Consider the following 19595-nt stretch of genomic DNA (forward strand, 5'->3'; position numbering starts at 1 on the left):
CCCTAAGTGTGCAGCACAGATCAGAGGGAGAAGGCCCCGGCTCTGCCCTCCCCGCCCTCACGCCCGCCCCCGTCACCCGCTCCTCCAGAGCTGAGGACAAGCAGAGTTTCCGACCCCCCGCCCGCTGCCCGCGCCTGGCCCAGCCGGGCCCCGAGGGTCTGCCTGCGGCTCCCCATCCCAGAGGGGAGTGTGATGATGGGGAGGGCCATTGTGTGTTTTTGCCGACGGTTTGCCAGGACCCCTTTTCCTTCCACGTCAAGCTGGAGGGTCGGCGTGCGGGCCTCTTTGCCACGCCACACAGCATAGTGTTATACAAGCAGAGTTTTGGCTAAAATCCAAAAAACATTATCCAGAAAAAAAGGCAAACTGTGAGTAATACCCAGTCACGTGGTTCTGTGAAGACTCGGACGTAGCCGTCGGCCGTCCGAGCTCCGAGCTTCCTGTCCGCTGTCTTGCTTTTAACATCCCCGTTTATACCCCAGCTGTTTCTGCCAACGCGACAGCCTCGTCAGATGAAAAAGTTAATAAACAAAATGGCGACTCCGATGTTCAGCAAGATCACCATGGCGACCAGGATGGGTGCAGAGCCCTGGAACAGGAGAGGAGGCCTGGTGAGCCCCACGCGGGCCCTCGCTCTCGGCCACACGGGGTCCCCAGAGGGGGGGTGCTCGGGAGTGGCCAGAAACCGACCTGCGCCCCCACCCCTGGTGCCCAGGCCTGGGGGTGTGATGTCCCCACGCCTGCATTTCTGCCCCCAGCTCCGCCCAGACGGGAGGAGGGGCACAGGCACCTCACCTTCAGCCCACCCAGCGGGGCCCCGAGTTCCCCGGGGGAGCCCTTGGCGTCCTAAACGCGCCTCCTCCATAGAAGCTGCCTTCCCGAGAGCTGCTGCGCCCCCACCCGCGCCCCCGGCCACCTCTGCGGGCGGCTCCCTCCCGAGAGCTGCCCTCGGGCCCGGCTGCCGCCCGGCTGCAGATGACTGCGCTCGTACCTCTGCCCGAAGCAGCTTGGAGAGCAGCCAGCACGTTCAGGGGACTAAATTCAGAGCCACCTCCTATCTCCCACCCTGCCCAGCGTTTGGCTTCCTAAAATAACCACGAGCGCACACGTTTCTGGAAGGGAGCTGGCATCTAGGCCCCGGCAGAAGTGCGGGGGCCGCTCCCTGGGTGTCGGGGTCAGAGAGGGCAGGTGCACCGCAGCACCAGCCCAGTGGCAAGACAGACGCTCATGGTGGCTTCAAGGGCCACCTCCCAACAGAAAGTGTCTCTCCCACCCGGGTCCACCGGGCAGGTGCTAAGTCCCAGCGGGCTGGGTGGGGACACCCCTCGAGACAGGCCCTCAGGTGTCCTTGTGTTCGGGTGAAGCTGAGAACGCTGTGCCCACAGCAGGTGAGAGGCCCTGATGACGACACCCTAGTCCAGGCTGGATCGCACAGGGCGTCAGCTGCTGGGCTGTGGGTCTGCAAAGGTGTTTTCGTGGGCCCTTCCCACCGCCACCCCATGGAGGGAGCAGGGAGTGTCCGTCTACCAGCCGGAGCTGCTGGGCCAACGGTCCCAGAGATCACTCCAGGGTCCAAAAGGATCCCCACGTGGTCTGGCCCAGGGGCCTCTCTCCTCAGAACTGCCTGCTCTCCCCGGCAGGCGTGCATTTAGGGTGCGTCTCACACAGGAGACACGGGGGTCACACCTGAGCAAGACCCAGGGTCCTGCCCACCCAGGGCCTGATGATCCTGGGTCACAGCCCCACCCCGAGTGTCTGAGCCCACAGGCTGGGGAGAGCCCTGCGCTGGTTGGAGGGAGGCCGGGGCAGTGGACAGCCCCACGTGGAACTCTGTCCCCTCACCCAGTGGGTCCTGCCTGTGTCCAGCCTCTGCATCGCCCTCCAGGCTCCAGGGCACTCCTCGAAGTTGGGGAGGAAGAAACTGCTTACCAGGAGACCCTACCCCGAGCAGAGGAGGACCCGCTGGGGCAGCCAGGCGGCCTGTGGGGAAACTGGGGCCTGGTGCTGCCCTGCTGTTTTCAGGGGCTTCCAGAACCATTCAGGTACTTCTGCTAAAATGATCACAACTCAGGCACCTGTCACGCAGTGTGCCCCCCCACCCCACCCTGGCTTCCTACAGTGGAGAGTCCGGGGGCCTCGGTGGCCCGGCTTGCACCCTGGGACCGCAGGCGCACTCACCGTGCTAGCCTTGAGCTCGTCCCCCGTCTCCTCATCCGACTCCAGCGCGGCAGGTGAGGACCTCTGGGGCGGGGAGAAGGTCAGGTCCCAGCGCAGCAGCCGGGGCTCGGGCCTGTCCCCCAGCCGCAGGCTCTCCAGCCTCTGCACCGCGGGCTCCGTGCACGAGGCCAGCCGGGCATGCTCCCTGCTCTGGGCCTTGGGCCGCAGTCTCTCAGCACGGGGGTCCTCCCCGGGGCCCCGGCCAGCGCCCCCCTTGCTGTAGCGTCTCTTCGGGGGGTGCGGCTCCTGTGCGTATGAGTCCATCCGCAGCAGGGGCTTCATCTCCAGCTCGTAGTTGCTCAGCTTCTCCTCGTCCAGCTCCAGCAGCTTAGTGCCCGCAGGGCCGGGGTTGCTGGCCCGGGGGTGGGAAGTCCAGGAGAAGGTGGGGGGGGACTCCGTCCGCCGCTCCCGGGCTCTGGGGTTGCTGGGCTGCTTGTGGCCTGAGCCCCGGGCGCGGAAGTCGTCCGCGGGCTGGCCGCCGCGGGGGGCACCGCTCCGGATGCCCCTGGAGCCCCCTGCCCTCTCCTCGCCCCAGCTGTTCCGGGCGTAGTCCCCTCCCCGGCCCTCCAGGAGCATCTGGATGTCCCCGCCTCGCTCCTCGTCCACCGAGACCTGCCGGGAGAAGTGGGCGACCTTGTTCCTGGAGGCGGGGGCCGGGGGCGGGGTGGCTGTGGGGCTGGCGGGGAAGCTCTGCAGGGGGCTGTCGTCGGGGGTCAGGTCCGAGGGGGTGGTGCCTTTGCGGTATAGCTCAGGGCTCTCCTGCTGCAGGGGCGTCCCCGTGGAGATCACCTCGATGTCGTCGCTGGAAAGCTGATGCTTCGGCCGCTGGTACTCGAGCCCTTTGTGAGGGAGACGGGAGGCACAGAAGCTGGTTACAGGGAAGGTGCCCCCAGAGCCCCCTCCTGGGCACTCAGAGGTTGACCGGAGCCCGACGGGTGTGGTGGACAGTGGCCCTGGCCCTGCTCCGCGGGCTCTCAGGCCCCAACCCCACAGGTCTCTCCTGACAATAAAGGAAGCAGCTCGTGCTCGGCGACCTTGTGTGGGGTGTTATGGCCAGGGAGGCCCGAGCCTGCTGGAGACAGGGCTCGGCAGGAGTTGGGATCCCCTCCCATCTTCCATCTGGAGCCTTGGCCAGGGGAAGGGGTGGAGTCGGGCCCCTCCCTTTAAAGACATCCCAGGTGCTACTGGTGGCAGACACAGTGGCTTGAGGCCCCCTCCTCTCCTCTGGGTTATGAGACATGGCAGCAAGGAGGAGGCAGAGCTGCTGGCGCCCCTGAACAGGCTTCGGAGACCTGTAAGTGCTGAGGAGTGGGACACGTGGGGCTCAGGGCAGCGGTCAGCCTTGAGGTCACTGGAGGTGTGGCCCCCTTTCAAGCACTGGCCCCCACGGTCACTCCCCTTTCCTGACAGATTGGGACTTTCTTGGGGTTGAACTCCCATGCCTTAGACCCTGGGAACACGGGCGATCCTGGACACCAAGCCGTGTGGGGGCCTGTGGCCTTCCAGAAGGCCGTCTGTCCACTGACAGCCCTGGGGTCAGCCCTGACTGACCCTCGGACCCCATACGCCAGAGGGAGGCCAGTGCCCTCCTGCTCAGCTCTGGTGCCCTGACTGTCAGTGCCACCAGCCAGGAGAGGGCTCTCAGCTAAAATCAGCTCCAGGGAAGCAGGGTTGTGACAGTGCAGGCAGGAAGCGGAGCCGGGGGGGTGGGGGCTGAATGCTAACACCTCTTCCCCTGTCTTGGGCCGTGAGGTTCCCAGGGCCTCTCAGGACCTCCTGGCTGCCCTCCAAGGCCAGGACCCCTACCAGCCAGGCCAGGAGCTCTGGGCTCTGGGAGGAGAGCTGGGGTGTGGTCTTGGAACAGATTCCACCCCCCAAACATTGAGAGGCTTCCACTAGCTCTGGGGAGCGTGGGTCTGAGGGAAGCGCAATCCTGACCCGAGTGGGGTGGCCAGCCCGGCTGCAAGGGCCTCGGCCTCAGCTGGCCTCCCTGCCTCCCTCAGGCCCGTCCCAGAGCTGTGCCAACCAACACGGCTGCCACCAGTCACGTATGGCCGCTGATGCTGAAGTGCAAATCAGGTGAGATGAGGTGGAACTAAAGGTCCAGGCCCTCGGCCACGCCAGCCATGGGTCCTGCACAGTGGGCATCTATCTCGTCGGGCAGAGCAGTTAGAGAAAGTTCTAGCCTAGCCCTGGGGGAGGGGGGTGCACGGACACGTGTGCAGGCAGCTGTGGATGCAGGGCCAGAGGTGCTGACGCCACGCATGCTTCCACCCTTGTGCCGAGGCCCCGTGTGTGGACACGCAGCGTCACAAGGGTGGCAGTGGGCTGATGGGGGCTTCGGGGCAGCCCCCCTGGGGGCTGGGACGTACCGTTCTCCCTGTGCTGGAAGGAAGGGGAGAACTCTTTGGCAGTGATCCTGGCGATGCGCGCTTCTTCCTGGGCCTTCTGAGCTGCGGTGAGCGCCGCCTCGGCCTTGGCCCGGGAGTGGGCGGTCCTGGTGGGAGAGATGGGGTGTGGGTGAAGGCATGGAGGGGCGGGGCTGGGCGGCCGCCAACCTTGCAGCGCATTGGGCTGGGACAGGATGCCGGAGACCTGCCGACCTCATTTGTCATTCAGCAAACGCCCCTGTGCACCACCCAGGCTGGGCACCCGCCCACTGCCCTCTGCACGGGGCAGACCGCATCCGAGAGCAGGTCCCTGTCCCTCATCCAAGGCGAGCTCAGGTCCTAGAGGCCAAGACCTGCGCTGACCCATCTGAGCCTCTGGGGGCAGACAGGTGCTCTGCAATGTTGACCTGACTGGAAAAGACAGTTCCAGGGGCAGCTGTCCACCGTCCCAACCAGGGCAGAGTGGGCTGCGCTCCGGGGTGGGCAGCTGGCAGGCCAGCTCGACAGCGTGACCAGTCCGCACACAGCATGTGCGAGGGCAGAGGAACAGGGCCCCAGCCTGCGAGCACCCCAAGAGCCGGCTCCCAGGGGAGCACGGATGAGCCCAGAGCTCGGGAAGGTCCCGCCCCAGGGAGACGGGCCTGGGATGGGTGTGCCGTCCCCGGCCCCAGCTGCCGTCGTGTGTCTCCGCAGCTGGTATCGCCAACCCCGAGCAGGTGCAGGAGACAGGCCCAGGCATCTGGGAAGCTCCTCCACGTTGGTGCGAGCCGTGGCCTCCAGGCGCTGAGAGAAGGCAAGTCTGAGCGGGGACGAGGCCCGACTCCCCTCAGCACTGAAGGCGCGTGATGCCCCCCCTCCATCAGGGTCTGTGACAGCACCGACCTCGGGGGTGGGGTGAAGTTCCAGGGCACAGGCCCAGCGTGGGGACCCCCACCCCCCAAGGTGGACACGAGGCCCACCAAATCCAAGTGAGCCTGATGACACAGCTCTGCATCTTCCAGCAGGACAACCTCCCACCCAACTGAGCAACTCCGGCCCGGGACCCCAGGGTGTGGGTGGCCCCAGCTTGAGGCCCTTCAGCTGAGCCCTGTGAGAGACCCTCCTCCCAGGCCGGGCGCCCGGCGCAGGCGGTGCCCAGGCCCTGAGGGTCTTCTTCCCTGGTGTCCTGGCCCAACAGGGACCAACCCCCGAGAAATGGGCAGCCTGTCCCCAGGAGGCCTCCCCCAGCCCCCCAGTGCTCACGCCGCTCGCTCCATGGGCTTAACCTGGAGACTCCTCCGAGCGACTGGGTTCCCTTTTTTTTCAGAATGCTCCTATGCTAACCTGGAACAATTTACCAGAAGGAAGGCAGCGCATGGTGTACCCACAAGACGTGAGTCAGCACGGGACCGTGGCTCCAGGCTCCCCACGCCCCCACGCTGCCAGGGAGCAGGCCCCAGGGATGGAAGAAAACAAGGTGCAAAAATCCCACCCTTCACATGGTTCCCTAGAAATGGGGAGATGACCGTCACCTGGGGCGGCCGCTCCCTGTGACCCTTGATGGGAAAGCTCAGAAGCCCCACCTGCTAGAAGATTCCTCAGGAACCCTGCAAGAAAAGTGCCAGGAACCTCGTGCAGGCAAGGCTGTTAATGAAACATGAATTGTGAATCCTAGTTTATCGGTCAGTTGTTACCACTTCAATTGATGCACGGCTGCAGCCCACGGGCTCCCTCGCGTCCCCCACCTGAGGACAGTGCAGTCCAATGGTCCGTGAGGTCACAGCTTGAGTTACAGGACACACGGGCTTCCCCGCCCAGGCCCTAGGTTGGAGGCTGGTCGGGGCAGGCGTGTGTCCTGAGAGTGGGCAGTGTCACATCAGAAACGTGGGTGGACATCAGACCCAGTGACGGCCAGTATGAGGCCGGTCATCTGGGGCCAGGGTGCTGGGGCGACGGGGGAAGGGATGGGAGGGCAGGGTGGCTGGCCGCGCGGGGTCCTGGTGGGCTCGCCCACCACCACCACGGCTCCTACGTCCTGCCCTGCCTCTCCTGGGCTGGGGCCCCAGTGGGCAGCTCCGCAGAGTAGAGAGCACGGACACCCTGACACTCCAAGGCTTCCACGTGCTGCTGCCTCCCGCAGGCAGGGTGCAGGGCTTCCGTCTGACCCTGTGAGGCCCCAGATCTCAGACGCGCTCACCTGGGCACCAGACAGCCTGACCTGGTTCCTAGGAGGCACGGTCCCGGCTCACCCCAGAACCGGCTCATGGGCCTGAGCTCGCCTCTGCTGGACGATGTCGCTTCTCCAGAGTGCACCACAGGTTTAGTTCTGGTCATAATGGTTTTACTGAGATAAAAGCCACAGAGTGTGCAAAACTCACCCGTCAGAAGTGTGCGGTGGAGTAGTTTTCAGTCTGTTCAGGGAGCTGTGCCACCATCACCACGACTGATTTTAGAACTTTCCATCGCCTCCCGAAAAGACCCCATCCCTTTTACCAGTCACGCCCTCACTTCCCCCAGAACCTCCACACCAGCCCTGGACGATCAGTAAATTTGCCTGTTGTGGACGAGCTGACTGAGGTGGGACGCCCATCACAGAGTGAGCCACCTGAGAAGTCACGGTTCAGTGCGTCCAGCACATCTGCAGGCTGTGTGGCCACCACCTCTGTCTGGTGCCAGGGCCTCTCTGCCATCCCCAAAAGAGCCCCATCCCCAGGGCAGTCGCCCACCCTGTGTCACGATTCAGTGCCTACAGGCCCCTCCAGCCGTGGCAGCCTTCCCGCCCCCGGCCCAGCAGTGGGACCAGGTCCTGGGGTCGTTAGCTGGCACACAGGCATCAGGGCTGACGAGGTGCCATGTCCCCCAAGCCGGACATCTGCCCTGAGCCTCCTGCACCGAGTCTGCGACGGGTCCAGTCCTCCGGGTGCAGGCGCCCCGTCACAGATGAGAGAACCACAAGACGTAAACACGCGTCCGCGCTATGAACCCAGCAGTGGAGACGCCCTGAGCGAGGCTGCTGCGAGGCTGGGAGTGGGGACAGCCCCCAGGGCACGTGTCCTTGGAGCGGTGCTTGTGACAGCAGGCCTACAGGTGAACTGATAGCAGAGTATTCTAAGGTCACGAGGAAAGAGGGCAGAGAGGGCAGCGAGGTGACAGTTCAGGGCACCAGGTGGCTCAGTGCTACCTGGAGGGAGGGCAACAGGGAAGCAGCATTGATACCATTCAGGGTGCATGTGAGACAAAAATCAAACCCTTGGCTCAGAAGAGGGATCGCCAGGGGGGCCCTGGACCTGGAGGAGGTTCCTTGGCCTCAAGGTTTCCTGGGGGCTTCCCGTAACGACCCTCGATGCAGGACATGGGGCCATACACAGCGAGCTCAGTGAAGACTGCAGGAGGCGGGGCTGACCAGAGGCGAGCTGTGCAGCTGGGATGGGGCCCAGCGCAGCTCCGCGGAGGTGGTTCAGGGCCGGCACCTCCCTGCTCCCCGGGAAGAGCGTGAGATGGACTGAGCCGCGCCTGCTGCCTGCGAGCAGCAGGTCTCCAGGCTCCTAACAGTTACTGTCCTGATGCGACAAATGCCCAGATGGGGCTCTGGACCAGGAGGTGGGACGACCAGCCCCCAGAGACGAGGGGGGACAGGCTGCAGGGGGAGCGGGGAGAGGTGATGACAGCCGCCTCAGTTAGACCGCTGAGCTCAGCACACCGGACGGGACAGGCCGCTCGCCCAGCGGAGTTACGGGCCAGAGAAGCGAGCAACGGTTTGCAGCAGTGAGTTTGACGGCTCCTCGTTGAGAGAAACGGTATGAACGTTTACCGCACAAGCTCCCACCTTGAAGAGCTCGGCTTAAACCCCCCAGAGGTCAGGCTAGCTGGCGTCATTCCGACGCATTTCTGCACGGATGTCCCCGATGGACACGTGGCTCGGGCACCACGGCCCCTCTCCAGAAGAGTTTGTCAAAATGGCCAGCTGAGGCCGATGCTTTCGCAGACGCTTCCGGCTTGGTGCTGAACCTTGGAGGACAGAAACAAAGACAGCCCCTTCTCTGGGCGAGGCCCAGCTGCTCCTGGGGAGGGTCTGCGGGACAGTGAGAGCCGGGTCACTGCCCTCAGACTGCCACGTGGACGCCTGACCTTGGCCTGGGCCCCACAGCAGCATGGTGGGCGCGGCCAAGCCCGCGGCCCCAGGTCTGGCCCCCTTCCCTTCTAAGAACGCCCCCTCCCACCGCAGGCTCCCGGAGAGGAGGGCGCGCTGCACCCGCCTGCTCGGGGCCCCCCAGCACACGTGAGGGGAGAGCACCCCTGACGGGGCCTCGGTCTGGTGCCCACAGCTTTGCTTAGCGAAAACACGCGGACGTTAATTCACCAACGTCACCCGCATGTTTACACACACACAATCACGCGTATAAAAAGGGCTTGCCGTGGCAGCCCTGAAATACGGTTAAATCAAGGCGCCCGCATTTCATAGAGAGCGAGCCTCCCAGCGCACCGCCGAGGCTCCTCTCGCGCCAGGCTTGCAGGGCTCGGCCCGCAGCCAGGACCGGGAACGGTGCGGCCGGCAGTGAGCCAGGGCGGGTGGGGCTGCCGCACGAGCAGTCCCCGCAGCCCCACGCGGGTGCTGATGAGGCGTGCAGCCCCGGCTCCCAGGTCCACTCTGCCGCCCGGAGAGGAGGCCCCTGTGCTCCTGCCTGCCCACCATCTCTCGTAGACCGCTCCGGGCGTGAAGGTGCCACCACAGGGCTGTGGGGGACGAGGCCACAGACAGACGGGTCAGACGGCGGACTGCTCGCCTGCCTTTGTCTCCCCGTACGTTGTCTGAGAATCCAGGGACGTGGCCGTACTGGGAAAAGAGGCGCGATAAAGCCCCAGATGACCTGGCCGCCCCCCAAGTGTCTGACTCAGGTTTCGGGTGGGCCCGGGAATCTGCATGCCTAGCAGCCCCAGGAGATACTGCTGGTGGTCTGGGGACCCCTCTCAGGAGGGTGGGAGCCAAGGTCTGCCCGGACCACAGCCCGCTCCCTCACCACAGCCACTGCTTGTCTGTGGCCCACCCTCCCCGCTCGGCCGACCCCACAGTGAACCCACTCAACCTGCTCCCACACCCCGGATCCAGGCACACCCACCCCCAGTGCCAGCCACCCAGACCCCCAGCTTTCCGTCGGCCCAAGAAGTGGGGGCAGATGGGCCTGCTCGTGGCCTCCAGCCTGGCGAACCCTCCCTCACCCAGTCCGGACCTTGCTTCCCCTCTAGGTCCTGCTTCCTGTTTCCCCCTGCACTGGAGCCGACTACTGTGCACCCCCTGGGTCCCCACAGGACGCAGCTTCTGGGCACCAGCTGTCACCAGTGCTGGTAACTGAGGCGCTAAAACAGGCCCAGGTTCTCCAAGGGGATGCCCCCTTCCCTCTGTTCACCCCCAGATTCAACACCTGTTGAGCACCTACTGTTTGCCTGCTGGGACATCTGGGGAGGGAGGCTTGTGCCAGGTCCCTGACCTCGGGTCCCTAGGGTCAGGGGTCATCCCCACACTGCAACGTGACACCTGCTGGTGGCCAACTGTCCAGTCTCTTGGAAGGCTCGTTTCCAAGTCCATGACGACCTGTGGTCGGCGTGTGGTGTCACACCCTACAGACTAAGGTGGAGGCCAAGGCCCAGGGATCTGGGCTTCTGTGACCCTTCAGTGGTTTGGCCCAACTGATGACCCACGTTCTCTTCCAGCTCAAAAAAGTGCCCAGAGTCCACAATGAGTGACTGATTCGGAGGGTGAGAGGCTGATGTGGGCGTGTGCTTGGGAAGGGCCCTGTATGGGGGTGTATGGCATCCCTAACCTCACATCCACCCAGAACCCGTGAATGTGGCCTTATCTGGAAATAAGGTCTGTAAAGGTGTAACTTGTTAAGATGGGGTCACCCTGGATGAGAGTGGCCCTAAGTCCAAAGACTAGTGTCCTTACACAGGGAAGAGGCTGTGTGAAGACGAAGGCAGACATTGGGGTGATCTGGCCACAGCCAAGGACACCTGTGGCCCCCAGGAGCTTGAAGAAGCAGGAAGGACCCTCGCCCAGAGCCCCTGAGGAGGCACGGCCCTACGACACCTTGACGTCACACCTCTAACCTCCAGGCTGGGAGGGGATAAACTGCTGTTTGAAGCCCCCCAGCCTTGCTCATTTGCAGCCCCAGGACATGACCTCAGGCAGCAAGGGGTCATGCCTGCTCTGCAGGGATGGGTTCCCAGGAAGCCACAGGTGCAGGCACACTGCGCACATCCGGGGAGGCTTCCTCTGCAGGAAACCAGGTTTACACACCTGCCCAGGTGCGCTATGAGCTGTGGCTTGGACTGAGGAACAGACAGGCGCCCAGGCTCCTCTGGCCACGTGGACAGTCATCTTTCAGAAGTGGAGACGTGCTCTGGGCACACTTGGGGGAAGGTTCCAAACAGATGTCAGGTGTCCTGGGGTCCACCCAGTTCCTCCTCCTGCCGGCCCCACCCGTCCCACAGCATCCTCAGGAACCCCACGTGCAATTCCAGCCAGGACTGCCAGGCTGGGCGTGAAGCCCTTGGTGCCAGGGTTCGCCTCAAAGGGCCCAGAGGTGCTGTCGGGACCCCAAGGAAGGAGGGACAAGGTCCTGTCTGCCTGACCACCTGGGGGCTTTCCCAGGCCACCCAAGGCCAGGGACCAGGCTCCATGCCCATCCCTCGTCTCCCAGCCCCTTCTCTTTGAAGCTCATGCTGTCTCCCTTCCCGAGACACCCCAGAGGTGACCCAAGCATCTGGACATGACATCTGGACCTCATAACCACCACGTCCTCCCTGTTTTCCTCACAGTGTAGTTGAGGGTTATTCGCAGACCACATAACTCACCCCTCAACCACCGAGTGGTTTTCAGACACAGGGCTGTGCTCCATCACCACCGTCTCATTCCAGAATGTTCCCATCTCCCCAAAAGAAACTCTGTCCCTGTTAGCAGTCACTCTCCATCCCCACCTGCCACCAATCAACCTCTGGTCTCTTGGGTCCGCCGAGTTCTGGACGTTTCGTACGAGCAGGATCCTACATCACGGGGCCTCGCATCTGCTTCCCCGCCCCCTACCCCTACCTAGAGCTCCCTGTGTCCCAGGGCAGACTGCGGGCTGTCGTCTGGTCTTGCCTGTGACTGGTAACCGGGCTGCGGGGAGCACTCGTGGGCTCTGCTCCCTCTCAGCCCCGTCTCTCATCCCTTCCCCTTTCCTGGCTCCTTCCTCTCCTCACCACCTGAACATCCTTTTCTCCATCCTCCTGCTCCCCGACCTCCCTTCCCACTGCTTCCTCCTTTCTTTCTGAGCTGAGGGCTGGCGGCACCAGCCCTCCCGTGCCCCTCTGGGTGGTGGTGGTGGGAGTGTCCATTCACTGCGGCCTGTACGGCCTGTCTGGAGCTGAGCTGACCTGAAGCCATCTACACACTGATCTGGACACCCAGGGGCTGCTGAGGCTGGTGGATCAGGACTCCTGCTGAGCTGGCCCCTCATTACTACCAGGTGCTGAGACACAGGTTGTCACAGCACTCAGAGGAGACAAAGCATACGTCCAGGTAAGGCCCTTTCAGATTCAGGGGAGGTGGGATCAGCCTCAGTGGGATCCAGGCCTGAGTCTCCCCTCCCTGCCAAGTCCAACGTCCAGGGGTTGACAGGGCCACACTCCCTCCAGGGGCTCTGAAGAGGATCCCTCCTGCCTCTTCCAGCTCCCGGGGGTTCCAGGTGTCCCTCGGGTCATGGCCACATCGTTGTTGGACTGTCTTCGCGGGCCGTGTCTCTGTGTGCAGCGGCTGCTCTCCTGACTGTAGTAAGGGCACCAGTTGTTGGACTTAGGGCCACCCTCATCCAGGAAGACTACGTCTCCAGAGCCTTTACTCACGTCCATCTGCAAGGACCGTTTTCCCCAGTAGGACTGCACTCGCAGGTCCTAGATGGACGTGTTTCTCGGAGGCCACCATTCAGCACACTTCCAGCTGGCTGCTGCCCAGGCTGTGGGCTGGGGAGGAGGCGGGGCTGGGGAGGGGTGAGGCAGGAGGGCAGGGCTGCATCAGGAGGTGGGGCTGGGCCAGGGGCGGAGCGAGGTCAGGAGGTGGGATGGGGCCAGGGGGCGGGGCCGAGCCAGGGATGGGGCGGGGCGGGGTCAGGGGCGGGGCTGGGCATGAGCCTGGCAAATGCCTCCCACTACAGAGGTTGCAGAATCCTTTCATTCTATTGTTTGCAAGGCTGCCTCCCACTTGCAGGAAGGCAGTATCAGCCCTGTTTCTGTCCCCACCCCACTCAGGGCCTGCGAAGGACAGAATCAAGAGCTGTATCTCCCTTGAAGAAAGGCTGACAGATCGGAGCCAGAATTGAGGGGAAAGAGAGGCGGAATTGTTATTTCACGTTAGCACACAAGCCTTCCTTTTGCAAGTGGGGCTGGTGCTTTAACGCTTTGCTTTCGAGTTATTACATCCTTGCTAGGGACTGCCTCCCAGCCGAGGAGTAGTGGGTCCCAATAAACTGTCTATAAACAGAAATGCAAGGGGCTGCAGTGGGAGTGAATGAGAGAAAGGTTATGGTTCAGGCGGCTCTCCCAGGATGATGGAGCTAAAGGCAAGCCAGTCAGTCCCAAGCCCCGTGCTTGAGCAGGAAGGGCACTGTGGGCCCCTGCACTGTCTCTTTTCAGCCCCACGAGGTCGGCAAGGCCCCCATCTCTCAGGCCGAGGGGCGGAGGAACTTCCCCGGGGCTCTGGGAGGCGGTGGCAGAGCCCAGGATACATTGGGCAGGCAGGGGATTCCTGATATCACTGAACAGAAACCATGTCCAGGGGCATCCGTGTGGCCCCAGCAGTAGTCACTGGGTTCTCAATTCAAGACCTCGTTCCCAGTCCCTCAGGAAGAGAGCAGAGATGGGTCCGGACACAGGTGGGCTGTGGTACTGAGGCATTTTCACTAGGAGAGGTGCCAGCCGGAGCTCGCTGACCCATGGGGATGTAGTGATGCAACCACCAGGTGGGGATCAAATCCCCCCGACCCCCACGTGACCCACTTCACAGGTGAGAAAACCAAGGCCCAGGGAAACAAAGGGACAGACCAGCACTGCACCCAGGGTGTGCAGGGCCGGGGCCTCAGACCTGGGGCTCTCGGCCCTCAGGTGGCAAAGCAGTCTCTCTGGTGGCTCCCAAGAGGCAGGTGGGCTTCCTCTCTGTCTTAGAAGTGTGATTTCCCTCTCTCAGTCCTGGAAAGACGTGTGTATGCTACAGGCTGAATTGCGTCCCCCCTAAAATACACGTTAGGGTTCTAACCCTGGTGCCTGCGAACGGGACCGTGTTTGGAAATAGGGTCTTTACAGAGGTGATCAGATGAGGTCGCCAGGGTGGCCACGATGCACTACAACTGGTGTCCTCATAGGAGGGGTCAGCACGGACATGCACAGAAGGACAAGCGCGTGAGGACACAGGAGAAGACAGCTGTCCACACACCAGGGAGCGAGGCCGCAGAGAAACCAAACCGCCACACGCTGATGTCAGACCTTCAGCCCCAGGACTGAGAAAATAAGTCTGTGCTGTTCGAGCCCCAGTCTGTGGGGCTTTGTTTCGGCGACCAAGCTCACTGTTGTCTCTTTCCACAAACATCCTCCTTACTTGAAGCCTCTCTTCCTCACCAGCCAGCCATCACTCAGCCCGAAGTCACACTGCAGCCTCTGGCTCGAGCCAGTCTCACTGACCTACGGCTCAGCGGGATCCCCAAGCGAAGGAACAGAGCCTTTCCCGCTGCAGCCACCCGACCGCTGTATCAAGGGCGGGAGGCAGCCCCGCAGAGCAAGGTGAACCTCCCAGAGGGAGGGTCCAGGGCCGGGCGCGCAGCAGGCCCCCCACCCTTGAACCAGTGCCCAGCGCACCACCTAGCCTGCGCACCCACGGGTCAGGCCCTGGAGGATAGAAGCCTGTCTCCTCCAGACTCGGGCTTCCCAGCCCAGCAGCCAACGGCTTGGCCCACAACAGGAGTCCGAGTTGTCCCCCAGGTTAACCGAGCAGAACCCTGGGGGGCCGTCCAGGGTCGCACCCCTCCCCCATGTCCTCTGCTGCAGCTCCTCTCTGAAGCACCCAGATAATAGTACCTCATGTATATTTCTTGAGTTTTTCAGATGCTAAAACCACCAAAGGAAAAAATGAACTACTTGATGATTGTGAGAACATGGCCTCCAGACCTTCAGGCTCCCAGGGGTTGACAGTGTTGACCGCCCTGTTACCTGACATCAACCAATCAGAGAATTGTGCACAGCTGATCACGCACCCTCGACCCCGTCCCTCACCTGGCCTTCAAATGTGCTTTGCTGAAACCCTACGGGGAGTCTGGTTTTCGTGGCCATGAGCCACCCCATCCTCCTTGCTTGGCCCTGCCATAAACTCTTCTCTGCTCCAAACTTTAGTGTTTCAGCTTGTTTGGCCTCATGGTGTGGCAGGCACATGAACTTGCCTGAGCAGTGAAGGGGGCCTGGGCGGGGAGCCAGAGCACAGAGGCCTCGCTCCTCCCCAGACCCGCGAGGCGCCTCTGAAGGGTGGCGGGCAGGGCAGGCCCAGCTCTGAAGTCCACTCTGAAAAGAGCCCTCAGTGCTGTGGGAGGATGGATGGGGTGAGCGGGTACGGGTGGCCCACTGCACTGTGGGCTCTGGAAAGCAAGGCTCGGACAGGCCCACAAGCGTGGAGACCAAGCTGGACCACCACCCTCTACAGTGTATGCGCAGGTCTGCTGCCTCAGCTGACACACACACAAGTCAGATGGGGGTTGAAGGCTCATCAAAATTGACGAAAGTCACAAAAGAACCCAAACAGAGCCCAACAGTATAAAACGAAAGTCTCTGGTTGCGAATATCTTAATGGGGTTTTCTACCGGAGCCAGGAAATGGGGTGGGGGGTTTCTGCAGTGCCTGAATCCCACCCAAGTCCCTGAAAAGGGAATTTCATCTGGTCAGACCCAGTCTGAGCGCCAAAGACTGGCGCTGCCCAGGAAGGACCTTCTAGATCAGATCACAGTGGCCGGCCCCGCTGCCTCCTGACACATCTCCCCCGCCTCCCCCTTTTTTTTTCCCCCTATTAAAAAGATCTTCAAAGAAAGAGAAAGAAAAACTCAAAGTAATGAAGGAAGCGGCGCCCGGCACACCAGCAGAGCCCGGCCAGGCAGACTCACAAGGCACAGAAGCCGCCAGGGGTCGAGGCGCCACCGCGGGCACACGGGCCACAGACAAGCAGAGGCCGGCCCCGGGGCCGGAGGGGACGGTCTGAGGCCAGGAGCCCTCTGTGCCTGGTGCCAAGACGCTGCCTGGGGAGCCTTGGGGTCTGTGGGAGGGCCCTGGGCTGCAGCAACAAGTGACCACAAGCTCGAGGCTTAGGACGGAGACTTACCCTGCAGCCCTGGGGGCTGGGAGCCCACGGCCCCCGAAGGCCCCCGGGAGGCGCTGCCCCAGCCTCCCCCAGCTCTGGTGCTGCTGCCAGTCCTTGGGGTCCCTTGGCTGGGGCTGCACCACCCCCATCTCTGCCTCCCTCTTCCTGCAGCCCCTCCGTGTGTCTGTTTTTTCTTTTCTGTCTTTTATAAGGACACTCAACATTGGACTGAGGGCCACCCGAATCCAGGATGACATCACGTCAAGACCCTTAACTTAATTACATCTGCAGTGACCCTTATTCCAGATGAAGGCACAGTTCCGGCTGGACAAATCTTCTGGGGCCCATCATTAGGTAATTTTTCTGGGACTTTTGATTCCAGGCCAAACGTCCCTCCAGGGAGGCAGTCCTGACCCCACCCTCCACCCCTACAGACACCATCACCCAGGAAGGGGTGACGGGGAAGGGCGGGCACCCAGCCTTCTGTTCACCAGCTACTTCACCTGGGGCACTCGTGCTTCCGAGCCCAGGTTTCCTCAGCTGTGGAAAGGGCACAGCAGTAGGGGCGCCTGTAGGACCTTGGTAGCGATCCCTGAGATCAGGTGTGGGCAGCACGCAGCCCAGTTCTCCCTCAGTGGACTTCTGTAGGTGAGGGTTTTAAAAAGCAGCTCCCCTGAGGTGTCATTTACATACCATGACATTCTCCCACTTAAGGTGCAATTCAACATTTTCCAGTGTATTTAGCATCGTACAACCACCACCGTAACCTAATTGTATGACATTTTCATCACCCTTAAAAGAAACTTCACAGCCATTAGCAGTCACTCCCCGACCCCCTGCTCCCGGCAACAGCCAGTCTGCTCTCTGTTTACGTTATTTCTTTGACAGTATTTCTCTCAGGGAGGAATTAAGGACGGAGGGCTGGCAGGGGCAAGGCGGCTGCGTTGGAACCAGGTGAGGCGGGGCGCGGAGGGGTGGGCAGGGGGACGTCGGAAGGTGGGATGAGGCACCAGCCCCGCAGCCCCCGCCCTGATCTCCCACCGTGTCCTGCTCCTTTCTGAGTTAGAAGAAACCCTTTGCTGTGAAAATGCACAAAACCCTAGGAAGCCACCCACCTGGAACAGAACAGAAAACGACAGGTGGGGGGGGAGTCCACCCCAGGCACACAAACACCCCCCACAGCAGGGCCAGCCACTGCCTGGGAGAGCAGTCTGGGCTCACTCGTCCACTCGCTCCACGTGTACTGACCGGGTGCGACCACATGCTGGACACGCAGGGACCGGCCAAGGACTCAGAGCACAGGGGCAGGTCCTGCCCTGACAGGGGGGTGGTCCGGATACAACCACGGAGCAGCTCGCACTGCCCGCACTCTGGAGGGGACATGGGCAGCCCCAGGGCCTGACGGGCGAGGAGAAGCCAGCCAGGCGGAGAGTCCCAGGGTGAAGAGGCAGCAAGTGCAAAGGCCCAGGGGCAGGGGAGTGAGCAACGTGTTGGTGGAACTAGGGGGAGGATGGAGGCAGGGTTATCTGCCTTGTAGGGAGGCCATGGTATGGTGGACATAATCCTCCCACTCTCTGGCTATTGTGGTTGAATATTTTCTTTTTAAAAATATACAAAAGAAAAATACATATATACACCAAAATTGTGGGTTCTTCAAAAAATGTAAAAAAAAAAAAAAATGGAGAATGAATGCAAACTTCCCCTTCCAGCCCTTCCCTGTCTGCTCGACACCCCACAGGGAACTACTCTTAATCCTGGGCGATGCCCTTCCAGCTCTTTGTCTACACACAGGGACCCCTTGCCTTTCACAAGTTCAATTTACGCCACTCTGCTGTTCCGAAAGACCTCTATTGTCCCTGTTTCCCATAACTGAAAGAGAGGATTTGTGTTTTTATAGGAAAAGGAGAAAATCAAAACAGTATTCAGTGTTTGTCTTGCAGCAAGAGGGGCCCTACCGAGCTCCTTCCCGGGGAAGCACGCTCAGCACCTCGGCTTCAAGCCGCCGGAGCTCCGCGCTGTGTCAGAATCTGGGTGTTACCCGGGCTGTTTCTGTGCCCCCAGCAGCAGGTAACTGCTGCTTCACTTCACGCCGTTCGGGCTCAGGAAAGGGCTCCCTCTCGGTTTCTACTCTCAGAGACACCTGTACTTACAGGCCTGCTCCTCTCTGCAGTACAGATGGGGTCAGGCTCTATTTATGTTTTTCCTATGATTCGGTTTTGCCTGTAACATGTCACGGCCAGCTCTGCTCACGAGTTCACGTCGGTATCTCGCACTGTTTCCGACACCGGCACGTCGCTGTATGGCGTGGACCACGGCCCCCGCCCTCACGTGCTGGACACTTTGGACACAAATCTCAGCCCAGCCCACTCGTTCTGCCTTCTTGCCGTTTCTATTGTTCTTTCAACCTAACGCTGCGTCTTGGAGATGGTTCCACATCAGCAAACAGAACCTCTTTGTTCTTTATGATGGATTTCATGCCAAAATACATCAGGCCTGCCCGGCTGATGGACACGTGGGTTCTCCCCCATTTTCTGCTCTTACAAATCGCGGTCCAGTGCTACCCCGTGCATTTGCTATTTCACGCACAAATCGATCTGCAGGTTACGTTTCCCAAAGTGCTGCTGCCCATTTCCCCACATCTTCTCCAGTTTAGTGGGTTATCCTTTTTCTTCTTTCCCATGCTGACAGCTGAACCAGACTTATCAGATCCTTGTGGTTTTAAGTGGCACTTTGATTATTAAGAGTGAGGTCAGGTTTTTTTCCTTGTTGATTTGTAGGCGTATCCATAAAGAAACTGAGGCAGCCACGGCCACCCCCCCCGCCCCCTGTTTTGCAGGAGAGAACACGGAGGCCTCTGCAGGCAGAGCCATGCTGGGGGCACAGCTGGTGCGTTTACCGTCTCCAGCTGGAAGCCCAGCTGCGGGCAGAGCCGGGCAAGCCCAGAGAGGCCTTGCTCATGGTGGGGGGGGCAGGAGGGGCACATCTCAGTCGCCATGGCAACCCACAGGCTCCCGCTCATTAGAAACGAGAGTCTCTAGAAGATTTTCCAACATCATTTCTCCCTCCTTCCCGCTGCTCCCCCCACCCCAGGCTGTAGTCTATGTTTAGACCGAGCGCCCCTCTTCTCCCTTACCCCACACCCTGAGCCCCCGCACACCAGGAATAGCAGGCGAGCTGGCACCCCGCGAGTAGCCTACATTCCACTGAGCAGCGGGAAGACGGCCGATCCGGGCGCCGCGTTTCCAGCAGGGAGGCTGCGTCTGCCTGGGGTTGCACACGCACCCAGACGGGGTGGGGGCCGGGGCGGGGAGTGGGGCAGAGGGTGGGGGCTGAGGCAGGCGGGGGGTGGCTTTTGTCTCCCTGTCTCATAAAAGGCTGGGCTGAAGAGGCCTCCCCACAGAACCCACGTTACTTAAAAGCCAGTTGGGAAGTGTGTCCCTGTCCTCTTCTGTTTGCCTGCTTAATGCCTGCCCAAAACCTGAACTTTGAAATAATCCAGTTATATTCACTTTAAAAAGGTACCAGTCTGTCCACGGCATCTGGATCCAGCCCAGGACAGGACTGCCAGCCTCCGTGAGGCTCCGGGAACCTCGACACGTTCCGCCCCACCCCCCACCAAACTGCTGTGACCTAGTGGGCTCAGG

At 61.6% G+C, this 19595-nt stretch overlaps 1 protein-coding gene across 1 annotated transcript in view; it reads right to left on the reverse strand.

Annotated features, from left to right (window-relative positions):
• JPH3 (junctophilin 3) overlaps positions 1-19595 on the reverse strand; it is a gene marked incomplete at its 3' end in the record, with an annotated part of 71915 nt that continues 52320 nt past the window's right edge. Inside the window, 3 exon segments of the mRNA XM_010998429.3 lie at positions 1-589; positions 2179-3056; positions 4590-4714. Of these exon segments, the coding sequence (XP_010996731.3) occupies positions 509-589; positions 2179-3056; positions 4590-4714 (1084 nt within the window).

Source organism: Camelus dromedarius, chromosome 23 (genome assembly GCF_036321535.1).
Source record: "Camelus dromedarius isolate mCamDro1 chromosome 23, mCamDro1.pat, whole genome shotgun sequence".
In the NCBI taxonomy this organism is placed as follows: Eukaryota; Metazoa; Chordata; class Mammalia; order Artiodactyla; family Camelidae; genus Camelus; species Camelus dromedarius.